Below are 12,686 nucleotides of genomic sequence, written 5' to 3'. Positions count from 1 at the left end.
TACAAAACACTTGGTTTCTGCACCATGCTGATAACAGTGTTTACCATAAAGCAAATGAAACCATGAGGCCTTTAAAACAAAGGCTTTTTATGGGAGATTAAGATATTCCTGGACTCCTTGGAAATAATTCTTATCTGACACACTTTTGGGGGCCATAAAAGGATAATAATGAGTAGTTAGCAATGAAAACTACAGTAGCAGAGAGGAGTATTCAAACTTACCTGTTGAAAACAGGCCTGGACAAGGTTTTCTGGGAACATGTTCCTGTTAAGAAAGTAGAGGCATTTCAGATTTATAGCGTACTAGGAGCACATTGTTTACATAAACCAAATGAAAAAAATATGCTACCTGAAGCACAGAGCTGTTTGTGTTTCTTTCCCCTGAAAGCAGTGTATTTAGCAGAATCAGATGTCCAAAAAATTAAGGAATAAGGACTCCCTGTTATCTGCTGATTGTTTTCCTACTGTTGATTTTTTGGCTTATTTTTCAGTATTTGACATTTGTCTTGGTAAGCAACTAAACCCAGTGTTTTTTTTCCCTCTGCATCGTATCTGTCAATTGCATGAGGAATACAGCACTGTTTTGATAGCAATTGTCAAATATCGGCAGAAAAAAAACCCCAACCTCTTATGAAACAGTGTGCTAAAAGAAGCAGATATTTAGTGTGCTCTATTGTAGTTTCAATTTCATAAGCTAATCTTGGCTGAAGGAAGATTCCCATGTGGTGTTCCAGGGTCAGGAATCATGTTTGCAGACTGCAAAATTAGGAAATTAGATCAGAAGCAGTGGAATCTAGTTGTGTGCTGGATCAAACTACTAATTTACAGTTTTATACTTGTTTACTATAAGCTGAGCTATAAACTGCAGTAAAACCCTGAATTACAATTCATATGACTTCTTACTATAGGAAGGCTTTTTCATGCATGAAACTACATCAGCCCTGTAAATGTGTAAATGTTCATGTGGAAGTTACTGGTAACAGATTGCATTAGATTTTATACCGACACTGATGGCACCCCTCATTAATTCCTGGGCAAGTAACCATGAGGAATGAGATGAGCCATCCAAAGAGCTGCCATTCTGGTCATGCACAAGCAGGAAGGGACAGAGGCTGGGAAGAGCTATGGGTTGGGTGAACACAGGGATTTGGGGCAGAGGACTGTTAACTATCTCACATAAAAACCTCAGAGAAACAGAGTTATTCTCAAAGAGGTCTACCTTGATCTGTGCTGGGGCAGAGATGCCCCAGATGACAGCAACTGCATGGTGACTTTTCCAAGGCAGATATATACATATAAGTAAATATGCATGAGTGTATTTTACACATGTCACAGAACTGTGTGTTTGGGGTTGCGGTTGCAATAGCCAGTCACATTTCCTCAAATAAAAATGCTGAGAAAGGCAGTTTTACCTATGGATTCACAGAATCATTTCAGTTGGAAAAGACCTCTAAGATCAAGTCCAACCATTATGTGGCAGTTGGTTCTTACATATTAAGTAAAAGTTTTTCAAAAATAAACTAGTTGGCAGGAATAGTGACATGGAAAGAAGACCAATTTCAGATGGAGAAAAAAAAAGCCAAGCCACAGAAAGATTTTTGAGGGACACGTTTAGCCCACTATTGAAAATGCTCTTTCTTTTTTTTTTTGTTCAGTGATCTTTAAAATAATTCCTCAGACATGCAAGTTCTGAAAACCTACTCAAGTCCTCTGTTTAGGGTTTTCCTCCTTCTAGCCACTTTAAATAGCTATCATTTTCCTGGATGCTGATGGAGAAAGGCTCATTATAAGGTTGCCTTATACAGCTGTGGTGCAGCAAACTTGTTAACTGTGCAACCATAAAAAACCTTTGCACACTGTGTCTTTCACTCTACATTCTGCCTTGAGAATAGGGAATATAACACTGCAGTCTCAGCTGGTTTTCTATGCTGGATGACATAGAAGCTGCCAGTCAATAAGCCATCAACCATTCAATACTTTCTAGATATTTTTATATAATCATAGAATGGTTTGGGTTGGAAGTGACCTTTAAAACTCATCTAGTCAAACCTCCCAGCAGCGAGCAGAGACATCTTTAACTACATCAGGTTGTTCAGAGCCTAGTCCAACATCACCTTTAATGTTTCTAGGAATGGGGCATCAACCAGCTCTTTGGACACTCTGTTCTAGTGTTTCACCATCCTCAGTAAAAAATGCTTTCTTTATAACTTGCCTAAATCTAGCCTCCTTTAGTTTAAAACTATTAGCCCTTGTCCCATTGCTACAGGCACCGCTAAAAAGACTGCTCCCATCTTTCTTATAGGCACCATTAAAAACTGAAAGGTCACAATAAGGTCTCCCAGAACCTTCGCTTCTCCAGGGTGAACACTGTCAGGTCTTGCAGCATTTCTTCGCAGGAAAGGTGTTCCAGCCCTCCAATCACTTCTGTGGCTCTCCTCTGGACACAATCAAACAGGGCCATGTTTTTCCTGCACTGCAGACTTCAGAGCTGGACACAGGACTACAGGTGGAGTCTCACCAGAGCAGAGCAGAGGGGAAGAATTACCTTCTCTGACTGTTTCTTTTGATGCAGCCAAGATAGAATTGGCCTTCTGGGCTGTAAGTACACACTGCCAGCTTTTCATCCACCTCTACCCCTAAGTACTTCTCTGCAGGACTGCTCATGTATTCATACTGGGAGATTATGCCAACCCACTAGTACTGGGCATTCTAGAACCTGACGAGGTTCACATGGACCTACTTCTCAAGCTTGTCCAGGTTCCTCTGGATGGCAACCTGTCTCTCTTAACATCTTAACAGCACTACTCAACCTGGTGTCATCTGCAAACTTGCTGAGGGTGCACTTGACCCCACTATGTCATTGATGTCTATGTAATTGTCTATGTAACTTCTTTCATAAGAGGTAAATCTTGCATATCAGTTTCTGGGAAGGAGGGAATTTTTGGTGTAAGTGGTTTGCCAAAGTCAATGGTGAAAAGAGAATTTTATTGAACTGCTTTAAGTGTTCTAAAACATTGAACCCTTTGGAATACAAATTATTCTGTCCTTATCCATCCAAGCAACCTTAGAAAACATTTTAATTGTACTACACATCACAACTTTACTTGTATTTGGTTGGAGTTACGCAACAAGGAACAGAAAAAAAGAAAACCTCACCTGATCAGATCAAGCATGGCATCAACAGTATTGACTTCTGGAGTACTACCTACTCTGTCAATCTCATTTGCTGTTTGAGGCACTCCAGGTTTAATAGTCACCACTAAGACAATCCCTGCAGAAGGAGAACCAGAAGAAGAGCTCTAGTGCAAGCAGAGGTATTGGTGCATCCTGCCTCAGTGTATCCTGTGAGCTAAACTCACCAAATGTTTTCCTGGGGTGCTTGCCAGGGCTGCTCAGAAAAGACAAGTCTACAGGTGGTGTCCTTAAATGTGTGAGCTCCCCCAGTATAGGACCTGCTTGCAGCCTTGCCACTGGACTTGGGTACTCTAGCTTTGTTTTTGCATATACAGTACTACTGCTTACCATGAGGAAAAATTATTTCAGATGGGCTTCATCTGAAGTATTCTGCAACTTTTGCATGGTGATATTCTGATTTGCTATTTACCTCTCCCTTATGCAGCTCTTGTTGCTGACTTTCAGATATGAATAGAAATGCATTGTCCTGTGATCCCAAAGTACAACAGGATGTTTTGGTAGAGCTAGTTAGCAATAAAGTTACATAAAGCCTTCAGAAACAGACTGAAATAAAAAATTATGGGCAAGAAATACTACCTTTGACCTTGTGAATACTGAAATCAACAACAAACCTCACATTTATTTTACTGGCTTCATTTTAGGCATTTTACTGGTTTATGAAATACAAGGGTTTCCAATTGTACTTTGTTGTTTTTCTTTTTAATACCCCAATCCAAACATAAAGCAAATGAAGCTACCAAATCCCAGTGTAGGGTGAAAAGAGGCATTTGCGTTACGCTTCAGCCAGCCAGGAACAAGCTTTCTAAAGACAGCTGTGAATAAAAGCAGAACTGATTTTGTTTAACTCTGCACAATGAAACAACTCATATCATAGCATCATACAACAACTCAGAACACCAGGGACTGCTGGAGATTGTCTGGTTTAACCACTCTCCCTCACGGTAGGGACAGTCCCAAAGTTAGATACATATTAATGTTAGTCTTTTATTTTCCTTACTATATATTCCCAGGAAATTACCAGACAGAGGAGACAGACTAAACAGTATAACTGCAGTGATATCTGGCATTGTATGCCTGTATGTGATGCTCTTCTATTGTTAAATACTACTTTGCCTTACACGTAGGCCACATATGATGTACACTTTGTTTCTTTTTAGTGGGTGCTATCTAGGCACAGTACTCACACATACTCACAAAAATAAGCCAATGGTTTAATTTAAGAAGGCAGGCTGAAGATACTTGTTTAAAAAAAACACGGATAATTTCAAGTTTGCTTGCAGGGAATGAACTTCCTCTATAGAGGAGATCTGGACTTCAGAGAGGTAGGAGTGGAGCCTGCCAGTGACAGAGGGGGCAAAAACTTTATAGGAAGGAAACGAGATTACAAGGAAAGCAGTAATTTCTGTCATTCTTTCAGGTGAGACACACTACACATGCTCACACCTGAGAATCAGTAAAGATATAGCACTTTGCTATTGTGGAAATTGTAGTTAAGCTTGGCCTTTGATGTTCACCCAGCTTTCACACTGCTGGTCAAGGTTTGCTTAAGCAGACAGCTCCTAATTCTCCCTGATCTGAAATCATAGAATCATAGAATCAACCAGGTTGGAAGAGACCTCCAAGATCATCCAGTCCAACCGATCACCCAGCCCTATCCAATCAACTAGACCATGGCACCAAGTGCCTCATCCAGTCTTCTCTTGAACATCTCCAGTGATGGCAACTCCATCACCCCCCTGGGCAGCACATTCCAATGGGCAATCACCCTCTCTGTGGAGAACTTCCTCCTAATATCCTAATATGGTAAATCCTCCTAATATGGTAATCCTCCTAATATGGTAAAACTCTCTATGGCTTCATATTGAATATGAATACAGCCCATCTGTGGTCAGCAGGACTAAATTCTACCTGTACCTGACTACAAGGATGTCAAGGTGTTTGGTAAGATTCCTGTCTCTCTCTTCATCTCATCCTGTCTTGGGAAATTAGTAAAATCATAGCACTGTATACTTCTAATTAGGCAAAGCTAGGGATTTTAAAAGTCAAAGTAACAGAGAGTACCTAGTATTACAGCAATGACTGTAGTGCAGAAATAATATACGACTGCTCGCAAACCAATCTTCCCGGAAACACTGGAATCCAAAGCAGCAACACCTGCAACAATAACCACAAAAAACACGTACTAAAATACATTCTAAGAAGAAATTCACTATTTTTTGTAACGGCAATTACTTATTGCCTCTTATTTTTCCACAGGAATTTTTAACTTATTCAAGATGTTTTTAAATACCTAATTGACAGTTGGACTTCTGAAAAATGTCTTTAGCAAACCAATATATTTGCTTCTGCTTCTTTACAAAAATCTGTCTCTGTCTCCTTGATTTTTCTAGAAAGAATATAGTAAAAATTTTCTAATTCCCTGATGTTCATGATCAATTACATTTCTTTGGTTTATTAAAGTATGTTACAGTATATTTCCATATTCACTTGAATAATATCTTCACTTTCGTCAAATCTGTAATATTTTAGCTTTAAAACTAAAAGCCACAGGAAGGGAACTGCCAGGGCTGTTGTCCAAGGTGGCTCAAAGGCACACACACACAAGTAATCCTCATTCTGGTGGGATCATCTTCATTAATGAAGGTGGGGGAAAATGCTGAGGCAGGTGTTACACTAAGATGAATTTTCCTTCTGGCAACAATATTATGTAAAACTTCTCATAAAGTATTTTTTTATTTAAAAGACTGACAGTTATATCTGCACACTTACAATTAAGTAACCATGGTAAAATGAGCATTGTGACTGTAAAACTTGACTGTCTATAACCACAGTAGTTAATAATTCACTTACATCTTCTATACACATTTGAAATCCATTTATATTTTTGTTTACTGACTTAGATTATAAAACACTGGCCAGATTCCCTTGTATATAAAGCAAAAATACTATGACGACATTTAACCTCAGAGAAGCATAATTTTGCAGAGAAAAAAAAGTTTCAAAAACTAAGGAAGAAAAATCAAAAGATCTGACACAAATGTAACTTATTGATCTTTGAGCTCAAAAAGGATCTTGGCAAGCATACTTTAACCATGCACTGATGTTTCCTTCAGAAGGTGTATTAACAGCAGTAGCAACGTGCACCTAGAGCATTCATATAATGTCTTACTTGTTCTGTTAAATGTTATTCAAAATGCAAACAGTACTAGGAGGGGAGAATGAAGGTTATTTTATTTCGTCACCTATTTGGTTATTTTGGGACCGAGCAGTCGATATACATGCAGAAATCAGGATGTAAATACTAACTCACTTGTACAGCAAATAAGGATAATAAAAGAACTACTCATATGGCAAGAGAATTCGGGGGAAAAAAAAGCCACTGTCAGCACTAAAGGTATTATTTGAAGCACAAACACAGAATCTGGGTCATCATTTTTATTTCTCACCTTGGGAATCAGGAAAAAACAGGCAGAAAGGAGGAATTTTGTATGATTGTGGGTTCAGCTGTGGAAATCATGGCAGTGACAACTTGAGAATAATAATAAATAAATGGGTTCTGTGGACAGTAAAAAGAGCTCATTTAAACGGCTATTAGTATTCAAACTTTTACATCTGAAGATGTAAAAGACTTAAAGACTTTACATCATGTATTTAAAAGAGAGCAACTGGTATTGCCGCAGTTCTATATCTTTTAATGAAAAGTTCATTAAAAATACAAATAATGGAATTTTATTCTAAAACTTGTATTGACTGTCAACAGCAGTTAGACAGACAATAGAAGTAAGAAAATAATCTTTCATGGGGCAGAGTGCTTCACAAAACTTGCCCTAAGTGGTTTTTTTTCTTGATGGTCTTGCTGACTCAGCCAAGAGCCTAATGATCATGCAAGGTTATTCCCCTGGACTACTGTTATAAAGATTCTACAACTAATGTGAAGTTCCTGTGACAGCCATTCTCCTGGCTCCAAATTAAATCCCTTTGCAAACTGTTATGCTGATTGGAGTTATAGAGGTATAATTAAGGGAAAACTTTGCCCTTGCCTTTTGAAACTGGATAATGATCCTGTGAGTGACTGAGCTGTACTACAATTCAGCTTGTGCTTCCACAGTGCTTTGCTAGTTGCTATAAAAACATGCAGATCAGTCAGACAGACATGACTGAATTAAGTATCTTCTGAGGATGGCAGGTGTGGGTTTGGTGTTTTGTACTCTGAAACGAAACTGCATTCAGGATTATAATTCCATTTAGAGAACACAGTAACATTCACTACAAGTGCCAAAGACACAGGTTTGCACTTGGTGTTCTATGCTGAGAAGCTTTGCTTTTTTCTTGTTAGCTTGTTACACATAGGAAAACACAATATATGAAGAGATTTCCCTCCAGATACATCCTACTGTCTTTAGTGCGCAACTGATAATACATTATAATTGGTAGCTACCGGTTGTCGTCTCAAAGAATTACATTGCTTTGAAGGAATATCATGGCTTTATTATTTCTTTCGTCATAAATGCAAGAGTTAATGGAATATGTACTAGATAAAGCATGCAACTAACACTGATTTCAGCTCATAAGTAACATTTCTCAAACTAAGATGGCACACATTCTACTCAAAATGGAAAGCTTGCAGTTTTGTAAGTAAAGATAAGATCACAAAACCAGTGTAATTAAACTTCGGTATCTACTGTGGGTTACTACTAAACTTTTATAACTATTTTATTTGTTCTTTCCTTCCCTCAGCCTATGCCTGAGTTTTAAATTGTTTAAACAGGTTTGAGTAGATAAACCATAAACATAGCCTACCATACAGAATTTAAACAGGCATCCTGGGCATTTCAAAACTGCAGTATTTCAGATTAGTTCCTTGAATTTTCCTGTAAGAGATGTCTAATTCAGCTACAGCTACTGAAGCATGGAATGCAATTCTGTGGCTGTGATGCACAAGACTTGAGGGAGGTGATCACAAAAGACACCAACTGGTATTAAAACCTGTTAATATATCTATCTCTGTGACTGTAATTACTTTAGTAAAAGAGAGTTAAGGTTTAAGAAACCAGTAGTTTCAGTTCTTAGTCTTTGGTAAGTCATGGTGGACAGAAGAGGTGCCTGGGGACTGGAGGAAGGCAAACATCACTCCAATCTTCAAAAAGGGTAAGAAGGATGATCCAAGTAACCACAGACTGGTCAGCCTCACCTCCATCCCTGGTGCTGTCCTTAGGCATATCAAGGACAAGAAGGTCATTAGGAGCAGTCAACGTGGTTTTATCAAGGGGAAGCCATGTTTGACCAACCTGATAGCCTTTCATGAGGACATAACCAGGCGGATACATGATGGTGGAGCAGTAGATATGATTTAACTTGATTTCAGTAAAGCATTTGACATTGTCTCCCACAGCATCCTCACAGTTAAACTGAGGAAGTGTGGTCTGGATAATGGGGGAGTGTTTGGCAACTGGTTGAAGGAAAGAAGTCAGAGAGTTGTGGTCAATGGGACAGAGTCTAGTTGGAGGCCTGTAACTAGTGGATTTCCTCAAGGGTCAGTGCACTGTCAGTAAGTTTGCTGGTGACACCAAACTGGGTGGAGTGGCTGACACACCAGAGGGTTGCACTGCCATTCAGTGAGAGACCGGATGGAGAGTTGGGCAGGGAGAATTTTAATGAAATTCAACAAGGACAAGTGCAGAGTCTTGCACCTGGGAAAGAGTGTATTGGTATAGGAGAAAAGTCAAGGGGAAAAGGACCTGGGGGTCCTAGTGGATTCAAGGTTGACCATGAGCCAGCAATGTGTTCTTGTAGCTAAGAAGGCCAAAGCCATTCTGGGCTGTATTAGAAGGGGTATGGTTAGTAGGTCAAGAGAGGTTCCCTCTCCCTCTGCTCTGCCCTGGTGAGGCTGCATCTGGAATATTGTGCCCAGTTCTGGGCCCCTCAGTTCAAGAAGGACAGGGAACTGCTTGAAAGAGTCCAGTGTTGAGCCACAAAAATTATTAAAGGAGTGGAACATCTTCCTTACAAGGAGAGACTGAGGGAGCTGGGGCTCTAGCTTGAAGAAGAGAACACTAAGGGGTGACCTCATTAATATTTATAAACATATAAAGAGTGAGTGCCAAGAGGATGGAGTGAGTCTCTTTTCAGTGATGCTCAGTGACAGGACAAGGAGAAATGGGTGGAAATTGAGGCATAGGAAGTTCCATGTAAACACGAGGAAAATGTTTTTCACTGTGATAGTGATGGAACACTAGAACAGGTTGCCCAGGGGGTTTGTGGAGTCTCCCTCTCTGGAAATATTCAAGACCTGCCTGGATGTTTTCCTGTGTGATCTGCTCTGGCCGGGCGGTTGGACTAGATGATCATTTGAGGTCCCTTCCAGCCCCTAACATTCTGTGACTCTGTGGTTCTGTGATTCAGTTTATAGCAATACCAAGAAACCTTTACGATGTGAAATTATTCTGCATCTGCATACTATAAAGCTTCTTTATCTTTCTCTGAAACTAGTCATTAAGATAGACTTAAGAGTTGATGGTGGTATGTATGGAGCAACCTATAAACTCAGATAAAAAAATCAAGTACTTGTTGATACTAATTTTTAAATTTTATTTAATGGAACCCGGGAAAAGGAATCACTTATAGTGCACTAATAAAACCTTCAAAGATGTTGAAAGCTTACTACACCATTAGCTCTTCCTCATCTTTTGGTCCTGTCTATTAGAATGACCTACACTTCCTACATAAACCAGGAATTTTATGATGGTATCAGGATTTGTATCAGTGCTCACTTTGGAGGCCTATAAAAATATATGCATGTCTGAATGGCTTTAGCACAAGTTCTTCATTGATCTTGTGGGCCTGTGAGATTTGGGATTGGACAGGATTGTATTAAGGACTGGAAACAATCACAAGGCTATTCTGACTTCCAGTGATTTCTGCTTACTGGTTCCATAGGGGGATAACGCCTATACCCTAAGTTTGTCATATGGTTTTACAGTGATGCCCAGTTGAGCATAAGGTGTTCTTTTTCACTATATTATGAAAGATTGCATCTATAATTTGGTGCTGTGATTGGCTGTTCAGCGATAACAATCACACCTAGACACCTTGGCTCTTTTTGTTTTGCTGCTCTACAAATTTCACTGTCACCATCAAGGGCATTTCTGGCAGTGCTTAGCTGTTCTCAAAACTTCTGAAGCTCAAGGGAAACTGACAGGATACATGTCTTCCACCACCCCACTTTATCTGCACAACAAACTGACCACTAACCAAAGGCTGTGCTGTTTATCTCCCTTTGCCAGCACTGCTATACTTGATTAAGAATTGGGTTTTCTCTGTACAGAGACTGATGCTGCTTAGCTAGCTCCTAGCACAGGTGGAATCCTCTTCTTAAGCGCAACTCAGAGCCAGAGGGAACAGTCTGGCTCAAGAAGCTTCTGTGTTCACACAACTGCCAGCGACCATGTAACTTTCTTGATTAGTTTCAGGTGCTAATCTCATTTTTGAGGCAAAATAACAAAGTATGGCACACATCAACTGTGCACAATTCTCTCAGGGTTCTGACATCTAATTCACTATTGCAACAAAAACCTTGCAACAAAAGTTCTTCAACAGTAAAATACAATAGCTTTTATACTTTCTCATCTATGACTAAGACATTTCATGGACAAAATACAGTTCTAAAACTGCTCTAAAATGCCACCAGCCTTATTGCTTTAACTGAAGAATTTCTGCAGATGCTAGAGCTATCAGGAAAGAATTCTCAGCCTCTCCCATGTTTTCATTTTTCCCTTCCATCTTGGCTCTTTCAGCTGCCATGTGCAGCCACTAATTCACAGAAGTGCTACTATGGTCATTCAGAATAATCAGGTCCATTCAAAATTTTTTTGCAGAAATTTGCTACAAACATATGAAAACAGGAAAACACTGGAGAATCTTAAGATGCATATAGAGAATTTCAGTCAGCAGTCATTCCAAGGGGACCACATGTTTTATATAAAAATAGTAGTGGTTTTTTATTACCATGGGTACACTATGTTGCTGAAAAAATGTAAGATTACTCTTCCACAAATACTAGGCAAAAAGAAAAGAATTACACAGTGCAGACACAGTGCCCTTGATAAATGCATAAAGTTCCCTAGATTTAAAAGATGGAGCTGTGAGTGTTCCTAATTTAAGACATGAGCCGTTTCAAAATTTCAACTGCATTTGACTGTGACCATTCCCACTTAATCCTGTGATCACTGGTCAAGCTGGTGGTCAAGTTGTAACAGTAATCTCTTTGAGATGCAACTGAAAACTTTTAATTAACTGCCCTACTTTTCTTCTGTTTGAAATGGGAATCTACAAAACAGTATTTGGCTTGTATATTCAGAAGTAACTCACGATTTTTGCTTGAGGAACTGAACACCAAATTCTAGCTCCAGTTTGACTTGTGTAGCGTGCTTATTGCTTATTTTCTTACTCTTCTACGTGTTTAAGAAAATCCAAATTTGCATTTCTGTTACACATGCTAGAGCCAGCTCTAATCAGCTAATGTAATGAATGGAAGAACTCACATGCATCTAAGATTAGATTTCATCCTATTTCCATGTAAATTTTGTCATTGTTTGATAGGTGGGTGATGGATACAAGTGAGAAAGTTTCCTTTTCAGACAGCAAGGAAAGGTCCTCTCTGCTGTCCTATGAATTCAGAACAGTTCATAAACAGGAGGTCAGGTTTGGAGAGACGGCTGCAGGCAAAGTGGCATCACCTATACAATCTCCCCTGTGACTCATCTATCCACAACAATTCTTCCTAAGCAAGGACGTGCACTGACATTGCACTCCCCGAGACCTAGAAAGAGCATGAATAGACTAAATATTAAATCTGCCAACTAATCTGATTTTTTTTCACCTGTCTTGGTGGCGTGGCTATCTACACTTCGGATGTTTGCTCTTTGCAAATACACACTTCGGATGTTTGCTCTTGCATGGCAATCCTACTGCTATCTCTTCATTTTCTGTGTGAAGAATGCTCTTCTCAGGGCTTCTGAAAAACAAGAGTACCAAAAACAGTTGTTCTCTATCCTTTTGTCCTTGGCCTGTGCCCACTTGTTAAAGGGAAAATCCTGCTGTATACACTTCAGACAATAACTGCTGCAGAGGGACTCACCATAACACTGATGAATTCAAAGCCTATGCTTCATTGAAGACATCTTTGACTTGTCTGTGATTTTTCCCTCTTCCCATTCCAGACTGAGCTTTTTTCTCTCCTGTTCTGCCCTTTCAGTTGGAACTGTCCTGTAATTTACTAAGCCCACTTTCTTTATATGCTCCCTGAAATCTAAGTTTAAAAAACAGGTTGAATGGGAATTTGCTCTGTGGAATTCTTTAGGAAATGCCATACCATACCTTGCATATGAACAAGACTGTAAGGAACAAACAAGTAATTCACAACTGTTTACTGAAATATCACCCATGTTCAAGACTTCAGGTAGCAAGATTCTAAGCACAGATAAAGAACTCAGA

General features: G+C 39.4%; 1 protein-coding gene across 1 annotated transcript in view; it reads right to left on the bottom strand.

Moving 5' to 3' along the window:
* SLC1A1 (solute carrier family 1 member 1) overlaps window positions 1-12,686 on the bottom strand; it is a 54,512-nt gene that overhangs the window by 15,904 nt on the left and 25,922 nt on the right. The window contains exons 3-5 of the mRNA XM_054398184.1: window positions 5,256-5,348; window positions 3,156-3,270; window positions 222-264 (exon numbers count right to left, since the gene is read on the bottom strand). Coding sequence (XP_054254159.1) covers window positions 222-264; window positions 3,156-3,270; window positions 5,256-5,348 — 251 coding nt within the window. The remainder of the gene's footprint in view (window positions 1-221; window positions 265-3,155; window positions 3,271-5,255; window positions 5,349-12,686) is intronic.

The sequence above is a fragment of the Indicator indicator genome, chromosome Z (genome assembly GCF_027791375.1).
Source record: "Indicator indicator isolate 239-I01 chromosome Z, UM_Iind_1.1, whole genome shotgun sequence".
Taxonomy (NCBI): domain Eukaryota; kingdom Metazoa; phylum Chordata; class Aves; order Piciformes; family Indicatoridae; genus Indicator; species Indicator indicator.
Note: the sequence above shows the minus strand (reverse complement) of the source record. Positions and strands in the feature narration are given on the sequence as shown.